At 38.4% G+C, this 22,507-nt stretch overlaps 1 protein-coding gene across 1 annotated transcript in view; it reads left to right on the forward strand.

Annotated features, from left to right (window-relative positions):
- The first annotated feature begins 991 nt into the window (after positions 1-991).
- LOC117231528 overlaps positions 992-22,507 on the forward strand; it is a 129,656-nt gene continuing 108,140 nt past the window's right edge. Inside the window, exons 1-4 of the mRNA XM_033490055.1 lie at positions 992-2,676; positions 3,247-3,359; positions 4,043-4,100; positions 16,472-16,561. Coding sequence (XP_033345946.1) covers positions 2,532-2,676; positions 3,247-3,359; positions 4,043-4,100; positions 16,472-16,561 — 406 coding nt within the window. The 5' untranslated portion in view covers positions 992-2,531. The remainder of the gene's footprint in view (positions 2,677-3,246; positions 3,360-4,042; positions 4,101-16,471; positions 16,562-22,507) is intronic.

Raw genomic sequence — 22,507 nt, forward strand, 5'->3', positions numbered from 1 at the left:
GATATGATAATTAGTAGTAGCTTATATTCAACTACAAATTACCATTCATTGAATTCAAATATCACATCTGAAGAATTACTATAATCATTCATATGCAACTGAAAGGAAAAATTTGGGGATCACAATCAATATTTTTCATTTCTTCCTAAATATTGATAAGAGATATGTATTCCTAAATTAATTGAGTTAATGTTAGTCGCACAAGATAGAAGTTGGCAAAAAGAAATGCTAGAAGTAGAGAGTGTAATTATGAAGTTAGCATCCCTTATATTGATCACGCGCTCTGTCAGTTCGTCTTCTCTTTTCTTCCCAAAGAGCTCTCCTATTCTATTGCTCTTGCGCGGGTACGTTTTTACACGTCCAGTATACAAGAACGGCCGTGTATAAATGAACTCATCGAACATTATCTGAAACGCAAGTTTTAACCTAAATTACATTTGTGATATCTCTCTTACATATTACTTATCACTTTTTACTATCTAGATATAAACTCGTATCAATAACTGTCTTTTTTAACAGAATTTCTCCCATCTTCAACATTAATAGCTCCTTATTTTTCATCAATTCTTTAGAATGAACAATTGAATTGCAAGACTCAATACATATACATAATTAAATAATCTCCCATTTATATAGTCCTATAAACAATATAAAAAATGTGTAAAAAATATACGTGTTTTGTTTGTATTTGAACACACATTTTTAAGAGTCGAATTGGTGGGGGAATCAATCCATACGTTATACTGCGAGCATTACCCTGTAATAGTGAATTTGATACAGTAAAATGTGCTTACGTCGCCGACACGGAGGTGCAGTTTAAATAAAAACGGGAAGAATCTTTTATGAAAATTGATAGAGTAAAAGATAAAATCGACGAATCGGTAGGGTAAGTCGAAGATGGTGGGGTTGCCGCCACGAGAATGACGACGGCGCCGTGGCGGCCGCTACTGCCGCCGCTTCGCGGCGAGGGATGGAGATCAGCGGACGACAAGCGATGTCAGGGCTGCTGCCGCCGTCGGTTAACACGCACAGGTTCACACCCATCCTCGACAATACACTTTAGAGCTTCGGTGTCGCGGGAAACTGATAGGACGATCTTCTTCAGGAGTCAGTTCCATAGTGTAGTGAATCGATGCGAATGGCTCGTGTCTCAGAATCTTTGGAAATAATCGAATAGAACGAAAAGTGATGTGCTTCTGGAGCTGAATAGGGTGGCTGAATTTGTTTCTAATTCGCGAGATCGTACAGTCAAACCTAAAGAACAGAAGATACGCTAATCATTACAGCACGATAAAGATTTGCGAACGTTCATCGGGAATACAGGTTAATCGTTTCACGGTGAAATCCTCTTTTGATCCTGCCTGATCGAGATGTCGCAAGTATCCTCCGCCGAGGGAGGCATAGAATGAAGATGATGTAGACAACAAACGAGAGGCGAGAGGCAGAATCACGTAGAAACGACGGCCTGTAAAGCAACAGTGCTCTCTTGTGTAATGAAATTCCATCGTAGGACGTGCATTTGATTGGGACCTACCGTCGACGAAAGTGAGGGGAAGTTAGCATGAGGATAGCCCGTGTTAGTCCGGTCTCGACTCCGAATCGAGGCTCCTTCGCGGTTCCCGAATGCCACCCGAACAGACCCATGCAGTTAAGGATGCGAGCAGTCAGGATGACCGAAGCAAGCGAGGAGTCGCGTTCAGTGAAAGCTCTAATCAATAAGCTAGGACTCGAGGGATTCTGAATTTGTTGATCGTTCGAGAAGCGAGTCTTCGTTGCAAGGATGTAGGGGGGCCCATACTCGGGGCCCCAGTGAGGGTTTCCTCCAAGGACTCTTCCGAATCGCTCGTATTAACCAAAACTAAAACGAACGTTAAAAGAAGCTTCATTACGAATCCCTCGTACTCGTATTAAAATATATAAAGAGAAATATATAAAAAAGAACGATATTATTCCTCCTGTGATTTTTCGAGTTTGCAGCAGACCCTACCGAAAGTATATTAAGTACCAACGTACTTAATCAAGAGGAACGATCGGATAACGCTACGTGTTCGTTAGCAACGTTTTTTTAAGGAATATCCGCCGCTAGTTCTCTTGTCGTTTTAGTCATTTAATCGGTGTACGTAAATATAACAACCTTAGGTAATTGTTAGTGAAGTTGAAAGTTCCCGGGGCGGCTCGACAATTGCATCGGTTCGAATCAGCCGAGCGAAAACTGTGTCAAACCCGTCGTCGAAAAATTTTGGCTCCAGTCTTAAAACCTGAAAAACAGAGAAAAATAGAGAAGCAAAAAAAAAAAGAAGAAATAGAATCGAAAGAGAGGAAGAAGGAAGATAGAATGCGTTTACGTCTAGGAAAACGTGGATGTTGTTAGTAGTATATGTAGATCGTGATATATCGATGGATATATAAAATGAGATGCGAAGATGCAAGAGGAAACGAAAAGAATGGGACGCGGTAACGACGTTAATATCGGCGAATCGTTTTTTCGGTGATGATAGGGCGGCTGCGCCTATCATCGACTTTAATCAAGCATGTCGCGTCAAGATTCGCCTGAAGCATCGTTTTCTCCTGGTAATGGAGTAGACCAGTGTCTATCGTTGAAGCCAGGAGAAATGATCGATCTAGGGGGATATATTATCATATTGATCAACGAGAATGACAAGATCAAACTGTACGGTGAGCATCGATGAGCAGCGTCATTAACAAACTTCTGCTGTTTATTTATCGTCATAAAGTTAAAAAACATTTTCTTTTTCTTTTATTTTCTTTTCCTTTTTTCTCTCTCTCTCTCTCTTCCTTTTTTAATTAGCACCAGCTACATGCAGTTTAATGAGCGTCAGCAAAGCTGCTTGTCAAGCACGTAGGCGTGAACTGTGAAACCCTTTCTCTCTTTTGTTTCTCGTGTCTTTTCCTCGAGGATGCTATCATGTGTAATCATTGACATACAAACGAATTGGCTAGTCCGTTCGTCCTGTATAGTCTGTATCTACTGTCTGTTCGTGTATCATCTTTTTCTACTTAGACTCGTTCTTTTATATCATACTTCTCTCTCTCTCTCTCCCTCTCTCTCTCTACTCGGATTCAAATTCTAATACATTATAGTTGTAGTATACACATATGCACTGTAACACATCATACACGTATCCAATTCGTAAATGTTTGATGATTAGATTATTCTGATTCTTATTTCTTCGAGTACTTACTTATATTTTTTTAATAATGGGAATTGTTCCAAATGTATTGCAGGTTCTCCGGCCAACAACAGGGACACGTTGGAAGCGGTCGACGAAATTTTAGAAGTTAACGGTAGCAGGCTGGAAAATTCCAGTCAATCGGAAATCATTCAATACATATGTCAGGTATTTAACGTTCGTTTATAAGATTGTTCGGATAATTTGTAGTAAAATGTAGGAAATACTCGAGAATACTGTATCTCTCCAGAGTTAGCGTATCATTAAACAATATACACATTCACTGTTACTTTTCGTACCTTCCTTCCATTTTCTGAGTTAATTTTTTAAGCTTCTGGAGAGTACTTAATTTCCTATTATGAGAAAATAATATTCTGTAAAATCAGAATATAAGTGCAATGAAATAAATTATTGATACATGAATCTTGAAGATTTATAACCTATTTTCTTATCGAAATATGTATAATCTCTGTTTCTTACTGGGAAACAACGTTCTTTCTATTAATCGGATCTAGATTTTTCTCTTTAATCGAGGCATTAGATCGATTCGACGTTTCATTGGAAGTAGTACTTGTCAAGCAGTACTTTGCAAAAGTAAAAAGAAAAAGTTTTCTAGAAATTTTTCGAATATCCCTATGAATACTATATCTTATGTATTAATATCTATACTGTTTACTATTTGCCTTATTATACACTATATGTAAATTATGCCTAATACCTTTTACTACAAATATTAAAAATTACGTACGTATCATAAGTTTTATAATTTTTCAAGTATGTTTCAATAGTTAAGGATACGTAAAGTAAGTATCAATTTGCTTATCGATTAATCGATCTATTTATTTCCCTAGTGCGTCAGCTCACGAACGATATGTCTGCGAGTGCGGAAGAAAAGAGGAAAGGACAAGGGTGAGTACGTTTTAAGAATATTTATTGTAATTTTAATTTGTGGGGATTTTAATAGGTAACAAAATTTATAAATAAAATATGAGGAGGTTAAATGATTTTATCGTGTAATGATTGGATGACAGATTTTCATACATTTATAGGTTAAAGATGTAAAAATATACGGAACCCGTATAATATGTAAAGATACATAAAATATCCAAAGTAAATTACTTATTACGGTATTTAGTAAAACAAATATCTGTTTTTATTTGATTTATCTAGCCATGTTCAGAAAAATATTTGAATTTGAATATTTTGAACAGTGCGGTACCATAGAATCTATGGGGTAAATGTCGCAGATTATCGATCGACTATTTAGTACATCATGTCGTATTTCAATATTGCGATTATCGCAATTGTTTCAAAAGTTCGTTAGTCTTCTCGTGTCTGAAAGATGAAATGGTTCGCATCAAAGTGAGTTCTGTTCTTTTTGGAAAAATATATATCTTGTGAACATTTATCTACGGTAAGGATTATTTTATCTGTTTATTTTACTGCTGTATTAGATCAACGTAAACTTCAGTACTTTTATAAAGTAGAAATATCCATCATTATTAACGAAAGATGTAATCCCCTCCTCGCAAATCGTTTGACAGAAAAATTACTTATTATACATTTTAATAAATGGATTAACGAATAAAAGAATTTATAGATAAAAAATAAGGAGATTAAATGATTTTATTGTGAAATATCGAGACTGAATTTGGCCAGTACGATATCGTAGAATCTATGACGTAGAGTGTCAATCGATTGTTTAACGCATCATATCGATTTTCGATACATATTGCGATTATCGGAATTGTTTCAAAAATTCGTTAGTCTTTTCGCGTCTCTGAAAGACGAATTGTGTCTTCTCGTCGAAGTGAATTCCGTTCCTTCTTGGAAAGATATATTTCTTCAGAACGTTCGTCCTCGGTAAGGAACATTTTGTCTATTTATTTTATTAATATCGTTGAATACTCCAACATTTTTATGCAAACATCAGATAATTAAAGAAGTTTGTAGCATGTTTGGTAGTCGATGCAACTATTATATCTTATATTTAATGGATATGGGAAAAGTATAATCAAACAAAGCACTAGTTACGAAGTTTTCGTTTTTCAACAAGATAACAATATGAAGAATAGACAAAAAGTAGCAAGAATCTTAATTTTTTAGATAAGTTCTTTAATTACGAGAAAGTGGATACTAATAGAAAATCTCATACGATAGATATCGGTAACGTTATCGACAACTTCGACAAGTTTCTTCGCGTTATCATCTCCTCCCTTCAATCCCTTCAAATCGTTTGCCAGAAACAATTTTCCAAGCCTAACCTCCCGTGAATATGAAAGATTCAAACCTCGGGCCTTACGTAAAATCGTCGGCCGATTTCGTGTTCCCTCGTGCGATTCCGGCGTTCGCCAGGTAAATGTTCAGGTCGTCGCCAGCGTGCAACGGAGACGAATAGAGGGGAGAAGAGAGACAGCGAGGAGAACTCGGCGAGAGGCACAAACAGTGCACACGAACGGAGGGAATCTAACCTTCGAATGTATCCGCTGTCACGTTCAGGTCCTCGCTAGTACGGAACCGTACATACGTGCCAGCGGTTCCGCGGTATTCCGCGCGCTCTTATCGTCCTCCTAACCTTTCATTTCTAGTTTCGCGTACACTTCGTCCCGTGATTTCGTTTAATTTCTCACGTTTGCGTGCTTAGACGTCGTGGCTTGTCCCGAACACCTACTATCTATCTACTTTTACCTCATCTTCGCGCGAATACGTTCGACTTTGTGTTTATTCGTTCGATGATTATCATTGGTGTCTCTGTGCACTCGTGTTCTCCCTCTCTGTTTTTGTGTATGTGCCTGTTGTGATTCTCGTTCCCGGTTCTCTTACCGGTGGAGGGAAATCGAGACAAAGAGGAGCCAGATGGCAGCTGGGTTTGTCCTCGAATCGTCCAGAATCTCGAGGATATTCGATTATCGAGTCCCGAAATCGCAGTAAGCTGGTTACCGTTAATCGTCGATCGCTCGTCGCTGGATCTGTCGATACGGAAGGTGATTGCTCCTCTCTTATACTCTTTTCTTTTCTTTTTTTCTTAACCATCCTTTTTTTCTTCCTCGAACCACGGTGACGTTGCTTTTTAAAGCCATCTTTCGCTCGTCCTCTCCGTTCGATTGTTGCGCAATCACGCTTTTATTCTTCGGCCGTTATATGGGCTCTATCTCCCGGACCCGAGCAGAAATGAGTTTTCATTTGATTGCTCGTTTCGATTCGTTCGCACGAGTTATGTGTCATCAGTTACGTGACACGCTAATACCGTTTTCTGTCGCGAAAACCGAGACTAAGAATCCGTCGCGGTTGCAGTTTCTGGGTTAGACAGCTAACTTACAGCGGCTCGCTAAACCATTCGATCGCTTACCTTACTGAATATCGGTTGATACATTTTGAAGTTTGCCGTTTTAGTTGCCACGAGACACGACTGTCATGATCGCAATGCTACGATTTTTAACTCGTCTCGTGCATACGTACGTGAATGGTTACGTTGTATGTAGTACATAGAACGTATCACATGTCGACGTATTAAAATGAATTGCCTATCATGTATACATTGTACGCAGTATACAAAACATTTTGGAATTTCATTATCTGTGATCGGACACGACTGTCACGATTATATCGGTCAAATCCCGAACCAATCTAAAACCTAAAACTCTACCTATGCATTCGACAACTACTCTTATGAATATACTACTTATGTACGTAATTGTAGTTGCAGAAAGAAAGCTTTAAATTTATCTATTAGATCTATGTATACAAACGTATATACCAATGTGGCGCAAGGAGAGATACCTCAAATTGGATTAAATTTATCCATCAATCTACACGAGTATTGCGTTTGCCAGAAGAGAGTATAAATGATGTTAAATTTATTAAATATTTCATTCTAAAAAAATCTCATTATAACGCATTGTCCAAATATATTTGTTATTTTTTTTTTTCTTTATAGAGAAACTTTTTACCCACACACATACACATATATACGAAGTTCGGTTGCATCGACAAATTTACAATCGTCAAATGGAGAGGCGGTATTTCCTTTGACACGATAATTAAACCGAGTATCTTTAAAGCGAATAATATTTAATGGTGGAGCGAGTTTCGCAAAGGATCGAAAAGTGCGTCCATTAGCAAGCGCGGATGGCACCGGAGAGTGGATTTCGATGAAGCTTTTAATCGTCGGGCCTGAATTTCTCCAGGCTGGAAATCGATAACATAAACGGACAAGCGATCCGTGTCGCCGATGTTAACGCGCGTTTTCACAGGAAAAATCGCTAAGCGCTGCCGTAGCGGTAACGCGCGCTCGTTGCCAGCCCGATAAAAGTGCGCGCGCACGCGCTCCCGCGCTTCCTCGTATTTGCCTATCGCGAATAACGCGAATGTTTTGCCGACGAGAAGCAACAATCGGTCAGGGTGCAGCACGCGTGTCAGCATTGCCGTGCGTTTCAACCTTTTTTTCTCTTTTGCTGAACGGCTACCTCGGCTACTTTGTTCCAGCGTTTCCGCGAATTCCTCCGACGTTTCCTCCTTCTTTATTTTTTCCACGAGACTTTCACGCGAGCGGCTTTCCCGTTTCTCTTGCTTCTTCCATTTCTTACGTTCGTCAAATCATTTGACTGGGAAAATTCCAATTTTCAAACTCGTTTCAGCGTTACCTGCTAATCTTACCGGGTCCGGTCAAACGTTCGGTGTTAAAATTTCATTTAAAATTGTATATTTATCGTTACTTCTTCTGTTCGTCCAACTTCATGTAAGTTCTTACGTTATCCGATTAATCGGTTTCTCGACTTCTCCTGATATAAGAATTTGCATAAAGTTAAAAATTTGCAGAAATTTTGAAACCGCTCGTTTGACCAGGTCTGCTAAGCTTGGCGCTAATTGCGTGTAACGTGCAATCGAATGTAACACGCAAACGGTAGAAACTTGATGGGAAGAAGAGATGTTTAACTTTTTTGTTATCTGCGACCTTAAATATGCCTGTTTTACGCGTATCTTAAGTTTCCTCTTCTTTTACACTTTTAGAAATTTATCAGCCTCCTTTGAAAAGGCTGAAAAGGAAGAATACTCGAGTCTACATCACGATCTGCATAATATCTTGTTTCTTCTGTAGTTTGGTTTCTGTGCATTTAAACAATTTTGTACGGCGTTCGGGCGATCGATATTACGGTCAATATTTAGTGTCTCAACATTTGGTCGGCAATATACATACGCTGGAAAGCTAATGTCTTATTGACAAAAATATCTCGTAACTCGGGTACCACTACAGTGGCATTTCAACTCGTGTTTATTAGAGACTTTGTTTGCCTATGTTTGACGAGTACTGCATGTTCGTAAAGCTTTTGCCCGATTCTTTGCACACCCTGTATATCGATCGCTTACGTACATTGTAATGCCGAGAATGTTAAATATCGACGATGATGTTGATAGTCTGGAAATTAACGTAAAATTTCAATGTCTTTCCGTTAAAAGTAGAATGCAACAAACTAAAAGTGCATTTTTTCTGTACTTGGCGTGTTGTCCGTGTCACGTACAAACTGAACGTTCGAAGGGCTAGGAAACAAAAAGTTTTCTCGTAATATTATTCGAACGACGCGACACGATGCCCATTTCAGTGGCTTTTTACGCGTGATGCAGAAGATAGCGCAATACTCAGCGTCTCGGATAACTTTACGATTTATTTACTTAAAGTTAGCGGATAAATGACAAACTTATCTAGGAAGAAAGCACCGAATTAATTTCTATACTCCTGACAGACGGCGTAAATCACGAGCGGCTAAACCGGTTTACTGGTTTGGTCGCCGATTGCAATACGGATCCATCTTAATACATTGTAGTTTCGCTGAAACGATGTACATTTAATAGAACATAAATTATGACCCACTTTTCCATGTAATTCCCGAGTGAAATGTTGCGAAATTCCATGACAGGAAAGTATATATATATACACTTTCTTGTTGTGTATATATATATATATATATATATATATATATATATATATATATATATATATATATATATAGACAGATAGATAGAAAAATAGATAGATAGATAGATAGATAGATAGATAGATAGATAGATAGATAGATAGATAGATAGATAGATAGAGAAAGAGAAAGAGAGAGAGAGAGAGAGACTCAACGTAAGAAGCGGCGTTCTAGCGAAAGATCGTGCCATCCTCGGGGCATAGTGAGATAAAAAGTGTCCCATCCCTTCGGTACTTACGTATAAGTACGTCCATGCATATATGCACAGTGGGATGTTTCTCGTGCTTTACATTTCTGTAAATATAAAAATATTAGAACAACTCGGAACAGAGTTAGCGATTTCGACCTGTCGCAGGTATAGCTAATGCATATTCAACGTGACGCACGGTAAAAGAATACTTATCGTTACAATTTGGCCCGTAAGTACGAGTTCGTAACTCATTTAGAGCGGCTGTAAATGGAAATAAAATTTCCGTGCAATTATCCCGGCGATTTTCAGTTTGTACGATTAACACGCGCGCTAAAAAGACACGGTACTGCGAATAATACCGCTAAACAACAGAGTATCGTCGTCATATAAACGCCAGTACTTGTTCGTAATAGTCACGTTACGTTCGGTCGTAACTTGAAATCAAATTTCCGTGCAACCGCAGTCTTCTTCCGCTTTAAAGCCCCCACACTCGAGAATTGACGATTGTCAATGGGAATGCGCGTCCGGTACGCGTCGACTTTCCCCGAGTTTCTTCCTCTTTTTTGCCAGCGTGTGATCGATACGACGGAAGCAGGGCATACGTGGCAGTAGGAAATCATTGAGAAACGATTAATATAGCGTAGGTAAGAGAGGGTATGGCGAATTCGAGGGTACGTCATTCGTTGGTAGTGTGTTTGGCCTGGAGCGAGTAGTTGCGTAGAAAACAGGGAAGAGTTGCACGCATCGCGAGCACGGGACAATTACTGCATAGCGTTGCGAACGGTCGGCAGAGAGGAAGTAGAAAAAGAGCCGATAGTACCGGTGGAGGAATACAGCTGTGTTGTGTATACACTGGCGCTCATAACCGTTACGACACCTCCTCGTTTCATATGAAATGTGGCGAGTTTAGATTTTAAATGTTCACGATGGTTATCGGCTGACATATTCGTTGTTCTTTTGGTTTCGATCGTGTTTTTGATACTACCGACTTTGTTCCGGCGTTTCGCGAACGTTCCAGTTCATCAGTTCAGGGGCGGATCGGGTTCAGATATAATCATAAATGGTTCAATAACAGCAGGTTTTGGTCGAAAGTTTTGTGAACGTATTCCAATTCACATTCTTTCGGTGCAGACTAGGTTAGGTCTAACCCGAAACAGTTTCAAAGAACTATAGCGCTAATACGTTTCGGTGGCAAGTTTTGTAAACATCCCGGTTCAGTTTTGCGTAGAAGATCAGGTTCGATTGTAATCCGATACGGTTTCAAATAACAATGATTATAGCGCGTTTCTCTCCAAAGTTTCGTGAACGTTGCAGTTCACTTTTTCGGTACTAGATCAGATTCGGTTCTAACTGTGAAACAGTTTGAAATAATTGTAGCAAGAATAATAGATTCTGGTCTGAAGTTTCAGCAACATGAAACGCTTCGCTTCTTCGTGTTAGATGTGAAACTGTATCAATCATTTTCAATCGTATCAAACACTTTCCACAAGTTGTCTAATACTTATGAACGGGGCTGTACATGTGCGATACACGCATGTGTAGGTGTGTTACGTACGGCCGTGACGGAGAAGGGTAAGAGAGAAAAAAATAGATCGGCGGAAAATATTTATGCCTGTCGTGCGCATCGGCCTAGCTCGTTTGATTATCAGGTCATCCCCGTAAGTGATACGAATTTTCCCCAGTATTTTTAGAAAACTAGGCACCGCAGCTTTCTTTCGCCGGCTTATGGGACGCGGTTAAAGATGGCATTTCTTCTTTTAACGCCGGACGTACGCTCGTGCATGCCGTCGGTCGATTCTTCCGATTTCACGTTTACGCTACAAAATTTCCTCTTTTAATGTGCGTTCTGGCTGAATCTGCGAACCGCGAAGTTTCTTCTGGAAAGTTTTTAGCGCTGACTATATAAATATTAAGTTAGCATATATTTTGAAATATGTATATATCGATCACTCTTCTTTGCTTCATTAGAGATGTCCTTCTATATAGGGTGGCAGATATTTTGGCTATCGCGAAAGGGGTTTGTGACTGAAGAAAGACTAGAAAACACAAGCGTAGAACTACACACTGTGGATGCTTAATTATATAAATGTTAAGAATGTATAAATTAAGATTATACACGTGTTAGAGTTATAGTTTGAGACATATATATTCAATTTATATTCTCCTTTTATTTTATTGCAAATGCCCTTTTAAATGCAGAGAAAATATTATTATTTGACTATTGTAAAAGAAGCTCGGGCGTTGAGAAAGTTTAAGAAATAAAAAAAAAAAAAAAAAGAATACTTTACCGATTGACCGATTAATTACTGCAACGTACTCGATTTTCACGTTACGCATTACCGAATTCTGCTGTATTTGCAAAGTTCAATAACTTCGTATACCTGGAAAGCGGAGAGCTAAAGGTAATAAATAATTAGAGTATTATATTAGGTAATAAATAATTAACGTATAAATAGATAAATCACGTACCTATATTACGCGTTAGTACGATAATTAACATTCCCATGACGCCAATATCGTCTCATCGATCGTCATAGCATTAATTGAAGTCATAGTAAAAACTTGGAAAGTTTCTAGCGGCCGAAAGATTTACGAACTTCGCGCGACAAGATAGCTAACAGGGTCGAAGGTCGAGTCGATGTTGTACGAGGTTCTCCGGTGAATTACGGCCGTTCTCCTAAGTGCTCCGTACATATTAGCGCGGTGCAATTTAGGCTACGCGCTTTCCGGTGCTAATGGTTCGATCTTATAGCGGTGTGAATCGAATTTGGCCCCGTAACAGAGTGGAAAGTGGCCGCCGTTAATCGAATTTACTTTCACGCCGTGAGGAAGAGGAACGTCGCGTTCCACACTGCAGCGGAGGAAACGGAACGATTCCAGGAATTTCACGTAACCGCGTGAAAGACCGAGCCGCACGTTCCGCGCGGACTAGTAAGCGTTCTGCTTAATAAAACCGCGTACCGTTCTATATTTCAAACGGGCAATTTCTAGTGAAACGCGTTCCTAGGGAATTCTTTTCTCTTAGCAAAATCCGCCTATAGTTAATGCCCTATTTTTAGCCCGTTTGCTTGGGGGTAGGTCAGAGGCATTCGAGAGAAGCAAACCGGGGATATTTGCGCGAGATTTTTGTATTTTTCCGAGTATACAGTAGCTCGCCAAAGTATTCCAAACATTTACTATAGAATACTTTCGTGCATGTATTGTACACGTTATATAAAACATTTTAACGAGATAGGGCTGGCTATGGTTGTAACGGTAAAATTTGAAACTGACTTGAAAATGCATATACATGTTGCAAAAGAATTTATTGGAAGCATACTCTTGTCAGAGATCATCGCAATATTTGGACGGCCAATTATTCATTTAGTATACGTTCTATACAAAACATTTTGAAGTTGCATTGGCGTTGTAACGAGATAGTATAATGGCGTGAATGTAATGACAAACTTTGAAACCGATTCGAAAATGCATATGACAGTTGCAAAAGAATTTATTGGAAATATATTCTTGTCAGAGATCATCGTAATATCTGAACGATCAATTATTCGTCTATTGTACGGGTTATATAAAACATTTTGAAATTGTATTGTGTTGTTATATCTATATTTAGAGGTAGGATCGTGTTAGTTATTACTTTATTATTCGGATGATAAACACCACGCTTCTCGGAGCCGAAAGACCTCTATGGCACACGCTTAGAAGGGACACGAACGAACGAACGAAAAGGAAGCCTTAAACTATCGATCTGGTCTATCGACCGTGTCTAGTAATATCTTCTAGTTACTCCCTTTTGTAACTAGCCGTCAGCATATAGATGGCGAGCGAGAACTCGCGTTGTCATTTTCAACATATTGGCGTTGTAACGAGATGAGACTGGTGTGATGGTAATGGCAAACTTTGAAACCGATTCGAAAATGCATATAGAAGTAGCAAAAGAATTTATTGGAAGTATATTGTTGACAGAGAACATCGTAATATCTGAACGATCAATTATTCGTCTATTGTACAGGTTATGTAAAACATTTTGAAATTGTATTGGTTTTGTAACGGGATGGTACTGGGGCGATGGTAATGGCAAACTTTGAAACCGATTCAAAAATGCATATAGAAGTTGCAAAAGAATTTATTGGAAGTATATTGTTGCCAGAGATCATCGTAATATCTGAACGATCAATTATTCATTTATTATACAAGCTCTACAAAACATTTTGAGGTTGCATTGGCGTTCTAACGAGATGGGATCGACGTGATTATAATGATAAAATTGAATACCCATCTGATCATGGATATATTCTATGTATTACACAAAATGTATTAGAATCTATTGATGCATTAAAATGAATTGTGTATCGTGTGTATATATCGTACGCGGTATACAAAACATTTGGGAATTTTGGCGTTGCAATGAGACAAGATTGCCATGATTATAATGGTTAAATTTGACAGAAATTGTAATAGTAGTTGGAGGATATTTATTGAAAGTATACCAAAGCCAAAGATCATCGCAGTATTTAAACAGTCAATTATTCATCTGTTGTACACGTTACGTAAAACGTTCCAAAATTTCATCGACTTTCTAACCAGACACCGACTGCTATGATCGTAATGGTTGAATTTGGAACCAATTGAAAAATACACGCAGTCAATGGCAGTAGTCTGCATCTATCGAAGCTTCTATATCTCACTTACTTATACTTTCTAAAATGACGCAAGTATTATTAACGCGTTCTTAAAAGGCATCCACGAAATTAAAATATATTTGTCTCGCAAAAATATTGGGCTAAAGTTACATTGGAAATTGCAAGGCCTTTCGAGTTTCGGTGAACGTCGAGCTTCAACATTCTCAAACGCTTGCGTCTTTCCTTATCCTAAGAATAAAAGGTCGTAGTAGATATTTTTCTTTGTCGCGTAGATTGTCATGCTAATCACTGTCGTTTACTACGATCCATCAAGTTTCTCAGAATGGCTAAAATAATATCGATTTCACGGACTGGAAAGATACGAACGACTCGGGTAACCATACGATACTTTGCAGAAATTAAGTAAATTTGCGAATTACGGTTTAGTATATTTCAATTCGTTGCGACTCCCAAGGCAAAGTGTATAAAATTCGCGTGGCTTAGAGAGACTTTCGTAAAATCTATTGCTCAAGACATCGAGCCACGTAAGCAGAAGTCCGAGGGTCGTCACGATGCTGACACACGCGCGTATCTCGCGTGAATGCAGCAGATGCTGTACGGTACACGAGAATGGCAAGGCTTCGATTATGGTCGATTCATATACCGTGCTTGACGCACGGTTAGGCGAAAACCAGTTTTCTAACTGTATACGCGATCCCATAGTCGTGGTATATGTGTGTGTGTGTATAGCGTTTACAATCAAATACCACAAATCACTCATTGCATGACAATCTCGTAAGCATTCGCGTGACACCCACATTACGCGTTAGTTATTTTCTCACATAATGTTACGATATCGATATCGTTGCGATATTAATGGGGCGTACCATGGCTTTTCTTTAGATCGCGGATTTCTGTGTATTTATGCCCGATTCGAAGCCGCAGGATGTATATGATACGAATATTTTGTATTTGATAGAATACGAGGATTGTAGGAGAAAAATGTAAAATTCTTCATTATCGCATTTTATTATCGACGAAGGGTACAAAAGTAACGAATTCCTTCGTTTATCGATCGTTTCGAATTTCTGTAGCTTGAATTCTTCTCTAGTAGAATTACAGAATTGCCAGATGATCCGTTACAATTTATATGTAAGGAACACAAAATTAACGAACTCTTTCCATCATTTTTGCTTCATATTTCCTTTCCTTGGATTTTCGAATCGCCCTGTAATTACATTTCCATAGAATCGGCGAAGAAATCAACGTTTACTTTTAATCCGCTTTCTCGCCAACTACTAGCCTTTTCCATCTAAAATTTTTCTATACCTCAAATTAGCGAAGGACCTAACTACTAAAATTACTAATACCTATGGTATCTAAAATGCTAATATCCATAGCATCTAAAATATTAATATTTATCTATTCACTTGAAACATTAACATTCTAGATATTACAGATACAAAGTATTAATATTACAGCTACAATACCTAAAATATTAATAGCTGTAAAGTACCAATATCTACAATATCTACAAGACCAATATTTATCTATATATTTGAAACATTAATATTCTAGATATTACAGACACAAAGTATTAATATCAACAGCTGCAATATCTACAATGCTAATATTTATCTATTTATTTGAAACATTAATATTCTAGATATTACAGATACAAAGTATTAATATTACAGCTACAATACCTAAAATATTAATAGCTGTAAAGTACCAATACCTACAATATCTACAAGACTGATATTTATCTATTTATTTGAAACATTAATATTCTAGATATTACAAATACTAAGTATTAATATTAATAGCTGCAATCTCTAAAGCAATAGTAATACCTGTAATATCTAATACCAATCTATTAGCGAAGGATACCGGTGAACTGTTTCGATCATCGTAGCTACGATTAGAACGTGCTCGTCACGGCACCGTTTTGCTCGACCCGAATTCGACGAAATCGGCATCGACGCACGTTCGAGCGTGACTGCACGTAATTTTCCGCGAGATTTACTTTAGAGAGCCTTCATCGTGGGAGAAAATGTTAATCGTTTCAGTCGTTAAGCAGGTTACTCTCGTCGTGTTATCTGCATTTTCTAATCTCCTCTAACGGGCAGGAGTTTTCAAAGTCCACAGCGAACTTGTGTGACTCGTCCCTTCGTGGCTGGACTTGCGGCTCTCTTCCAACAATTTCTCCTGAGAATTTCGCGTTTCCCTCGTTTCCACGGTGCTTTGTCAAACATGGCGAGCGCGACATGGCAAAGGTCGCGTGTTATTTGACCCAGATTTAGCGAATTTTTTGATTATGCCAGCTCAAGCGTACGGAGACGTAGCGTTGAACAGCGTGCAAACGATCTCTGCTGAAAATTACGCGTTTATTTCGTTCCGTTCGTTTGTTTCGCGTTAACCTTTTAAAGCCTGTTATTACTAGAAAATTTCTGCTGTCCTGGCTGACGTTTCGGTTTAATACGTTCGTTTTTGTTTCAGATACGAGTGACGCGAAACAGACGCGGTTAATCGTTTCATTATCGTTGGACCGCGGATTCTTACTCATCTACGATACTAATGCGTATTACGGTATTGTTACAAATTGTACAGATTTAAAAATGCAAAGATGCATAGAATACACGCAATGTACAGCATCGTGTAAATGTACAGTAAAATATTCCAAAGTGCAATACCTGTCATAAGTTTTACTGGGCAAAACCAATTACGTAGGTTCCATCTCTCTTAGCTCTTGTCATAAAAATAGGAAATTGCGTAACAATCCGCGCTGCAATTATCCGTTCACAGTTGAACATTACCGCAATGATATTAGGTACTGTACTATTACTGAAATGTTTTGCCGCCATTCGCTATTACGATTATTAAACGAAGTATAAAATTATTTATTATTGTTGAAAATGACAACGCGAGTCCTCGCTCGCCATCTATATGCTGACGGCTAGTTACAAAAAGAAGTAACTAGGAGATATTACTAGACACGGTCGATAGACCAGATCGATAGTTTAAGACTTTTCGTTCGTTCGTTCGTGTCCCTTCCAAGTGTGTGCCATAGAGGTTTTTCGACTCCGAGAAGCGTGGTGTTTATCATCCGAATAATAAAGTAACAACTAACGCGATCCTACCTCTAAATATAGATATAACAACAATTATGTTCGCGATGATCGGGAACGAAGGACCCATGGGAAAAGGAGGGAATATCGAGTTTCAGTAATTCTTAGAAGACGAAAATTAATCTTTCTTATCTTCATTCTATGCCGTAACATGGCGACTTCGTATCTTCTCATATATCAAAATAGAACATGCAACGCGTTAAGCTTGAAAAAAAAAAAAAAAAAGGAAGAACGAAAAATATTCATTTTTCATTGTACACTACAATTTCTTGTAACCATCGTAACACTCGGAAATTGATTGAATGATTTTTGAAAATCGCAAGAACGCAGGAGCGTACCAAAAATGAACCTTGAGCCACCTTGAACTAACGTAGCATTTCTATTCGATGAGAATATTAGAAAAACAAAATTCATGCAATTATGAAATTTCATTTACTCGATAGTCTGTAAGAGCCGGGGGAATAACTTTCCATCGTTTCAAATTCCTCGTTGATCGACGATAATGAAAGGATCGTTAACTGGATTTTCCAAGAAAACGATCTTTATCAGCAACGTTTCGAAAGTTGTTTTCACGATGCGCTTCTATCGTGGTGTTTGCCAACTGTTCGTCGCCTGTTTGCCATTTATTTGCATGTTCGCGAACATGTTCGTGAAACGTAGTTCTCTGAGGCAAAGTTCCTGCAAACACGGTGACACACATAGACAAGCGTAGGTGCTTGCTTCAAAGCTTCGCCTGAAACTATTGTTGATGTTCGTCAAATGATAAATTATAGTTCAAACACACGCTCGAGTTACCTCGTTCGACGTGTCTTGCAATGCTTAATGAATTACCGCTAATAAGAACACGTAATTGAACGAAGAAATAGTTCAACTTTTTCACGCTCGATACACCGAGTATTATTTCTAATAAATCTGTTCTTGATCTTTCGTAATCTTAACACTAGAACCACCGAAGCTATTTCAACCAAAAGCAGTGAAAATGACTGGTCTTTAAAAAATAATAATAAAGTAATAATAATAAAATAATAATAATAATAAAGTAATAATAGAATATTTTTATATTTATTGATTTATTACTTTCTTACAGAAGCAATTCTATGTTATGCAGTACATTCTTAGTGTTATTAACGATTATCCCTAAAATGATCCCTAAACGAGGGTTGCCACATTTATAAAATTGTAGAACCAGTCGTTTTCACCGCTGTGGTATTTCTAGCGTCAGCATCTAGCGATCTAGCGATCGATCCGCAATTTTCCCGATAACTGATATCGTCATATCGAACGATACGCAGTACAAATATAAAAAACGTGTGGCAAGTTGTACAAAACGAGGAAACCGATTAATTGGGTTCGATAAACGGATTGCAGGACCCTTTTACACTTTGACAAGTACCCGCCATTTTGACTGATATTGGTGTAAGTAGTCTTGATACAAAATTATTTTCAGTTTGAATACGTAAAAAACAAAATAAAATTCATTATATTATTCTTTTAGTTATCGCTGCGAAAGTCATTGTGAAAATAAAAAAATAAAGCACGAAGTAGGAATTTTAAAATAAAATTGTAGAACCAGTCGATTTGACCGGTGTGGTAATTCTAGTGTTAAATATAATTTTATTCCTTTTCTTTTATATTTCAAGCAACGAATTTCTACCATGTAGATTGAAAAATAAGCCTTTATCGATACTTTTGTACGCGATTATTTCTTCGTTATTTCGTTGTCTAGAATCTACCGTATAACCCTTTGATATTAAAAATCTGCTCTATATGTTTGATTGTTCCGAGGTATTCAGAACGTTGCGTTTGTCAGCAAACGGGTCCATTATGTTCGTAATCTAAGGCGACACGGAGCAGCTTAGTTTATCGTGGTGAAAGAAGAGCGTATGTATACGTATTCCAATGTCGGATAATCCGGAAAGAAGAATCGACGAAGCTCGATGGAAAAATCTATTATCCTTTTCTATGCGGCAGAAGGCAATCAAGTTGAGTAGCTGAAGATCGCGGTCGCATGCTCACGATACAGAAGCTCGTGGAGTTAACGCGCGAATTTATCCGCTCGGTGCACACGAACCCTCGTCCCAAGGCCGATGCATTCGCCAAGAAAATTCGCCACAGTTGCTCCCCAGCTTCGTTGAACGTGTAGCGATGGGATCAAGTTCAACGCGTGCCTATAAATCCGAATCAAATGCAGTGGCGATGGTTAACTTCATAAAATTCGAAGGCTGCTCGTACAAGTGGGTGCGAGGTAATTTCCTATGCAGAAACACGAAGAAGATTTCGAATAAAATTTGTTCGTTCCGAGTTTCGAATTTCAGGCAAACTGAGTTTGCAAATTTGTCAAGTATACTGCAACTTGGCTGATTTAGGTTTACGAGTAAACGGTCAGCAGCTGGCAATTCTACGCGCCACAATTTTCCGTTAAGTTAAAAATTCTACGGTAAAATTTATTTTCATTTTCGAGAAAATGAAGTTTGAACGTATTCAAAGGTCAAAAATAGTACGCGCGTACGCTGGATTTTCCAAATTTCAAACATCAGCCTAGTCTTGCGAAAACATTTCATTTTACGTTTGTCGCTTCTCTTTGGACGTATGGTAACTTGCCGCTGCTCATTTACCGTTGTCCAATCTGCAGTTAGTCACGCTCAAGTACAGTTGATAAATTTTCAAACTGGAGAACTAAACCCCCAACGAAAGAATCTTCCTGTATTTATTTTTTCGTATATCATCTCGCGTGCCTGTTATTCGACTGCACCCTGTTTAATGCGTTTCGTTCATTGTATTGGGTTGACAACTAAGTGATTGCGTATTTTGCCGTTAGGTGGACAAAAATCACTTAGTTGCCAACCCACAAAATCATCGGCCTTGTCAAGCTGTTTTCCAACATCGGAATAAACGTACTCGCGAGTTTCGAAAATCAACTAACAGGTATCTCGATTTTAGAATAAATCGATAACATAAACATTATACATTCTATTTATATGTTTACGAGACAGAGTGATCGATTGTTATCACTGTAGAGGCAGGTTATGCACGAAAATTACAATAAAACAGTTGGATTTCAATGACAAAAAAAAGAAACGATTTAGTCGAATTTATTCGACCAGAATTCCATGGTTATTTGCGACTAACTTCTCCACTTCTCAAAATATTCACAGACGGTTCGATTCTATCGCGTTTAACCGAAGAATCTACTGGAAAGTAGCGTTTCTTTTTCTCGAAATACGCATAGAAAGTTGGAATTTAGTCGGTTGATCTTCGAACTTAGTTGCGACGTATTGGATAACTTACTTGAGCTCATCGCTACCGCGGTGTGTCTCCTTCACTTTTCGAGTGAAGTTGGCGCCGGGCCAAAACGTGCTCGAACGCCGGTCCACGATTCGGAGAAAGTGCAACTTCTCTTCTCGCCTCGTGTCTCGTCGAGACTATTTTTCAAGGGCGAGTCGCGCCATCTACGCGGCTACTGATAATACATACGTATACACGTATACATTTGCAACTGTTCTCCAGAATTTTCCTGAGATGTATCTACCTACTATTAAGTCGCGTGTTCGCTAGCAACGTTGATGCAAGATATTCATAAACAGATGGCGACTATTCTAGGATTCTCTGTTTTTCGCTTTATACATTGACTGAAACTTTGATAGCGAAATTTCATGGGATATTGAAGTTCCTCGGCGGATAAATTTATGCAGCTTTCGCAGCGTTAAAACCCTTCCAAGGCTGTATTTTACGATAGCAAATGTTCCATTTTATCGATTAACAGAAATGATGGAATAGTAATGGTTCGAGTAGCATCGGTATAGGAAAGAAAGTTTTTTTGTAAAATTTCACGTTTCTGCGAATTTCACGAACGATATCTACGAGAAAATTTGGCAAATGGCATTTATGGGAATTTAGAAATATCGAGTCTCCCGAGACTGATGTTTGGGGTAGCAGCGGGAAATTTATTTTATCAATTAGCGATAATAATATTAGGTTGTCCGAAAAGTGTCTTTCTTTTACAGACCCGTCTTTGACAACAACGCATCTTTATACAAACATGAAACCTAACCTGTCGAACGTTGTAATCTTTATCTCGATAGAACAAAATGGATCGTACGAAAGAAACTTTTCGGACGACCTAATAGAATGATAATAGGTCAAATATTAGTATCAACATAAGAAAAGCAGCTTTTTAAAGAAATGTTTTCATAAAATTACGAATAACATCGCTCCTCGGCCTTATGGCTAACGTCAAAGCGTAGCATCTGTACTTAACACTTTACCGACCGATAGCTTATTAATTGGTTTTTATCGCCGACGCTCACCGACCGATAGTCTATTAATCTTTCTCATTATTTAAGCAGTAATTTGTTATTTAGTACTAAAGTATCTTGCTCAGTCGCATCAATTGCCTTGCTTTGTAAGCTCCTATTGTTTTATACCAATTTGAAAAACTTGCCGTTCGCAATGAACGAAAAGAATGGTATTGCAGAATCTAAACCAAAACCAGGGAGGATCTGCGCCTGAGATGCCGGTAGGACGTGCGCATGGTGTTGAATCGCTAGCGGTCGGTAAATCGTTAAGATTGACTTTTATGCACACTGCACAACGTCGAGTCTTCGAAGATTGATTGTTCCGGATATCGTGACAGATCTTCTACTTTATCGATCAAATGGCACGATAAAAGCGTCTGTATAGTAACGAGTAAACGACTCTGACAAAACTGCTGTTCTTTCCACGATTTCATTGTGTATTTACGACGTTGTCAGTGGTATGCACGGCTTTGTCTCTAGACGCGCGAATGATGACATCGTTTTTTGTTCTACATGAACGCGCCTGCAAATCTTCACGTGTAAATTGCACGTGGATTCCATGTGTGCAGGAACGTCCGCCTTGTTGGAAGGCACTCGTTTCTGAAAATAACGAGCTCATCTGCCCGCCGCAAATTAAATAGCAGATTTTACGTTAGAATTGCCTATTTACGATAAGTACGTAGATATTCAATATACAGGGTGGTTGGTAACTGGTGGTACAAGCGGAAAGAGGGGGTGATTCTACGCGAAAAAAGAAGTCGAAAATATAGAATAAAAATTTTTTTTTAATTTTTCCATCGAGACAACGATCTACAGTGAGATCCGTTATAACGAGACGCGGTAAAGTGCACGCGTACCGAGCTAAAATTCAAAGTCGATTTTCTCGAAAACAAAGCCTCGAACGAAAAATTTGAATTCTATATTTTCGACTTCTTTTTTCGCCTAGAATTACCCCTTTTCCGCTTGTACCACCAGTTACCAACCACCCTGTATAATTGAAGTTAGAAGTGTGCACATAACCTTACTATTATACAGGGTGGTTGGTAACTGGTAGTACAAGCGGAAGGGGGCGTGATTCTACGCGAAAAAAGGAGTCGAAAATATAGAATACA

Source organism: Bombus vosnesenskii, unplaced genomic scaffold, assembly GCF_011952255.1.
Source record: "Bombus vosnesenskii isolate JDL3184/JDL3185 unplaced genomic scaffold, Bvos_JDL3184-5_v1.1 scf7180000013272, whole genome shotgun sequence".
In the NCBI taxonomy this organism is placed as follows: Eukaryota; Metazoa; Arthropoda; class Insecta; order Hymenoptera; family Apidae; genus Bombus; species Bombus vosnesenskii.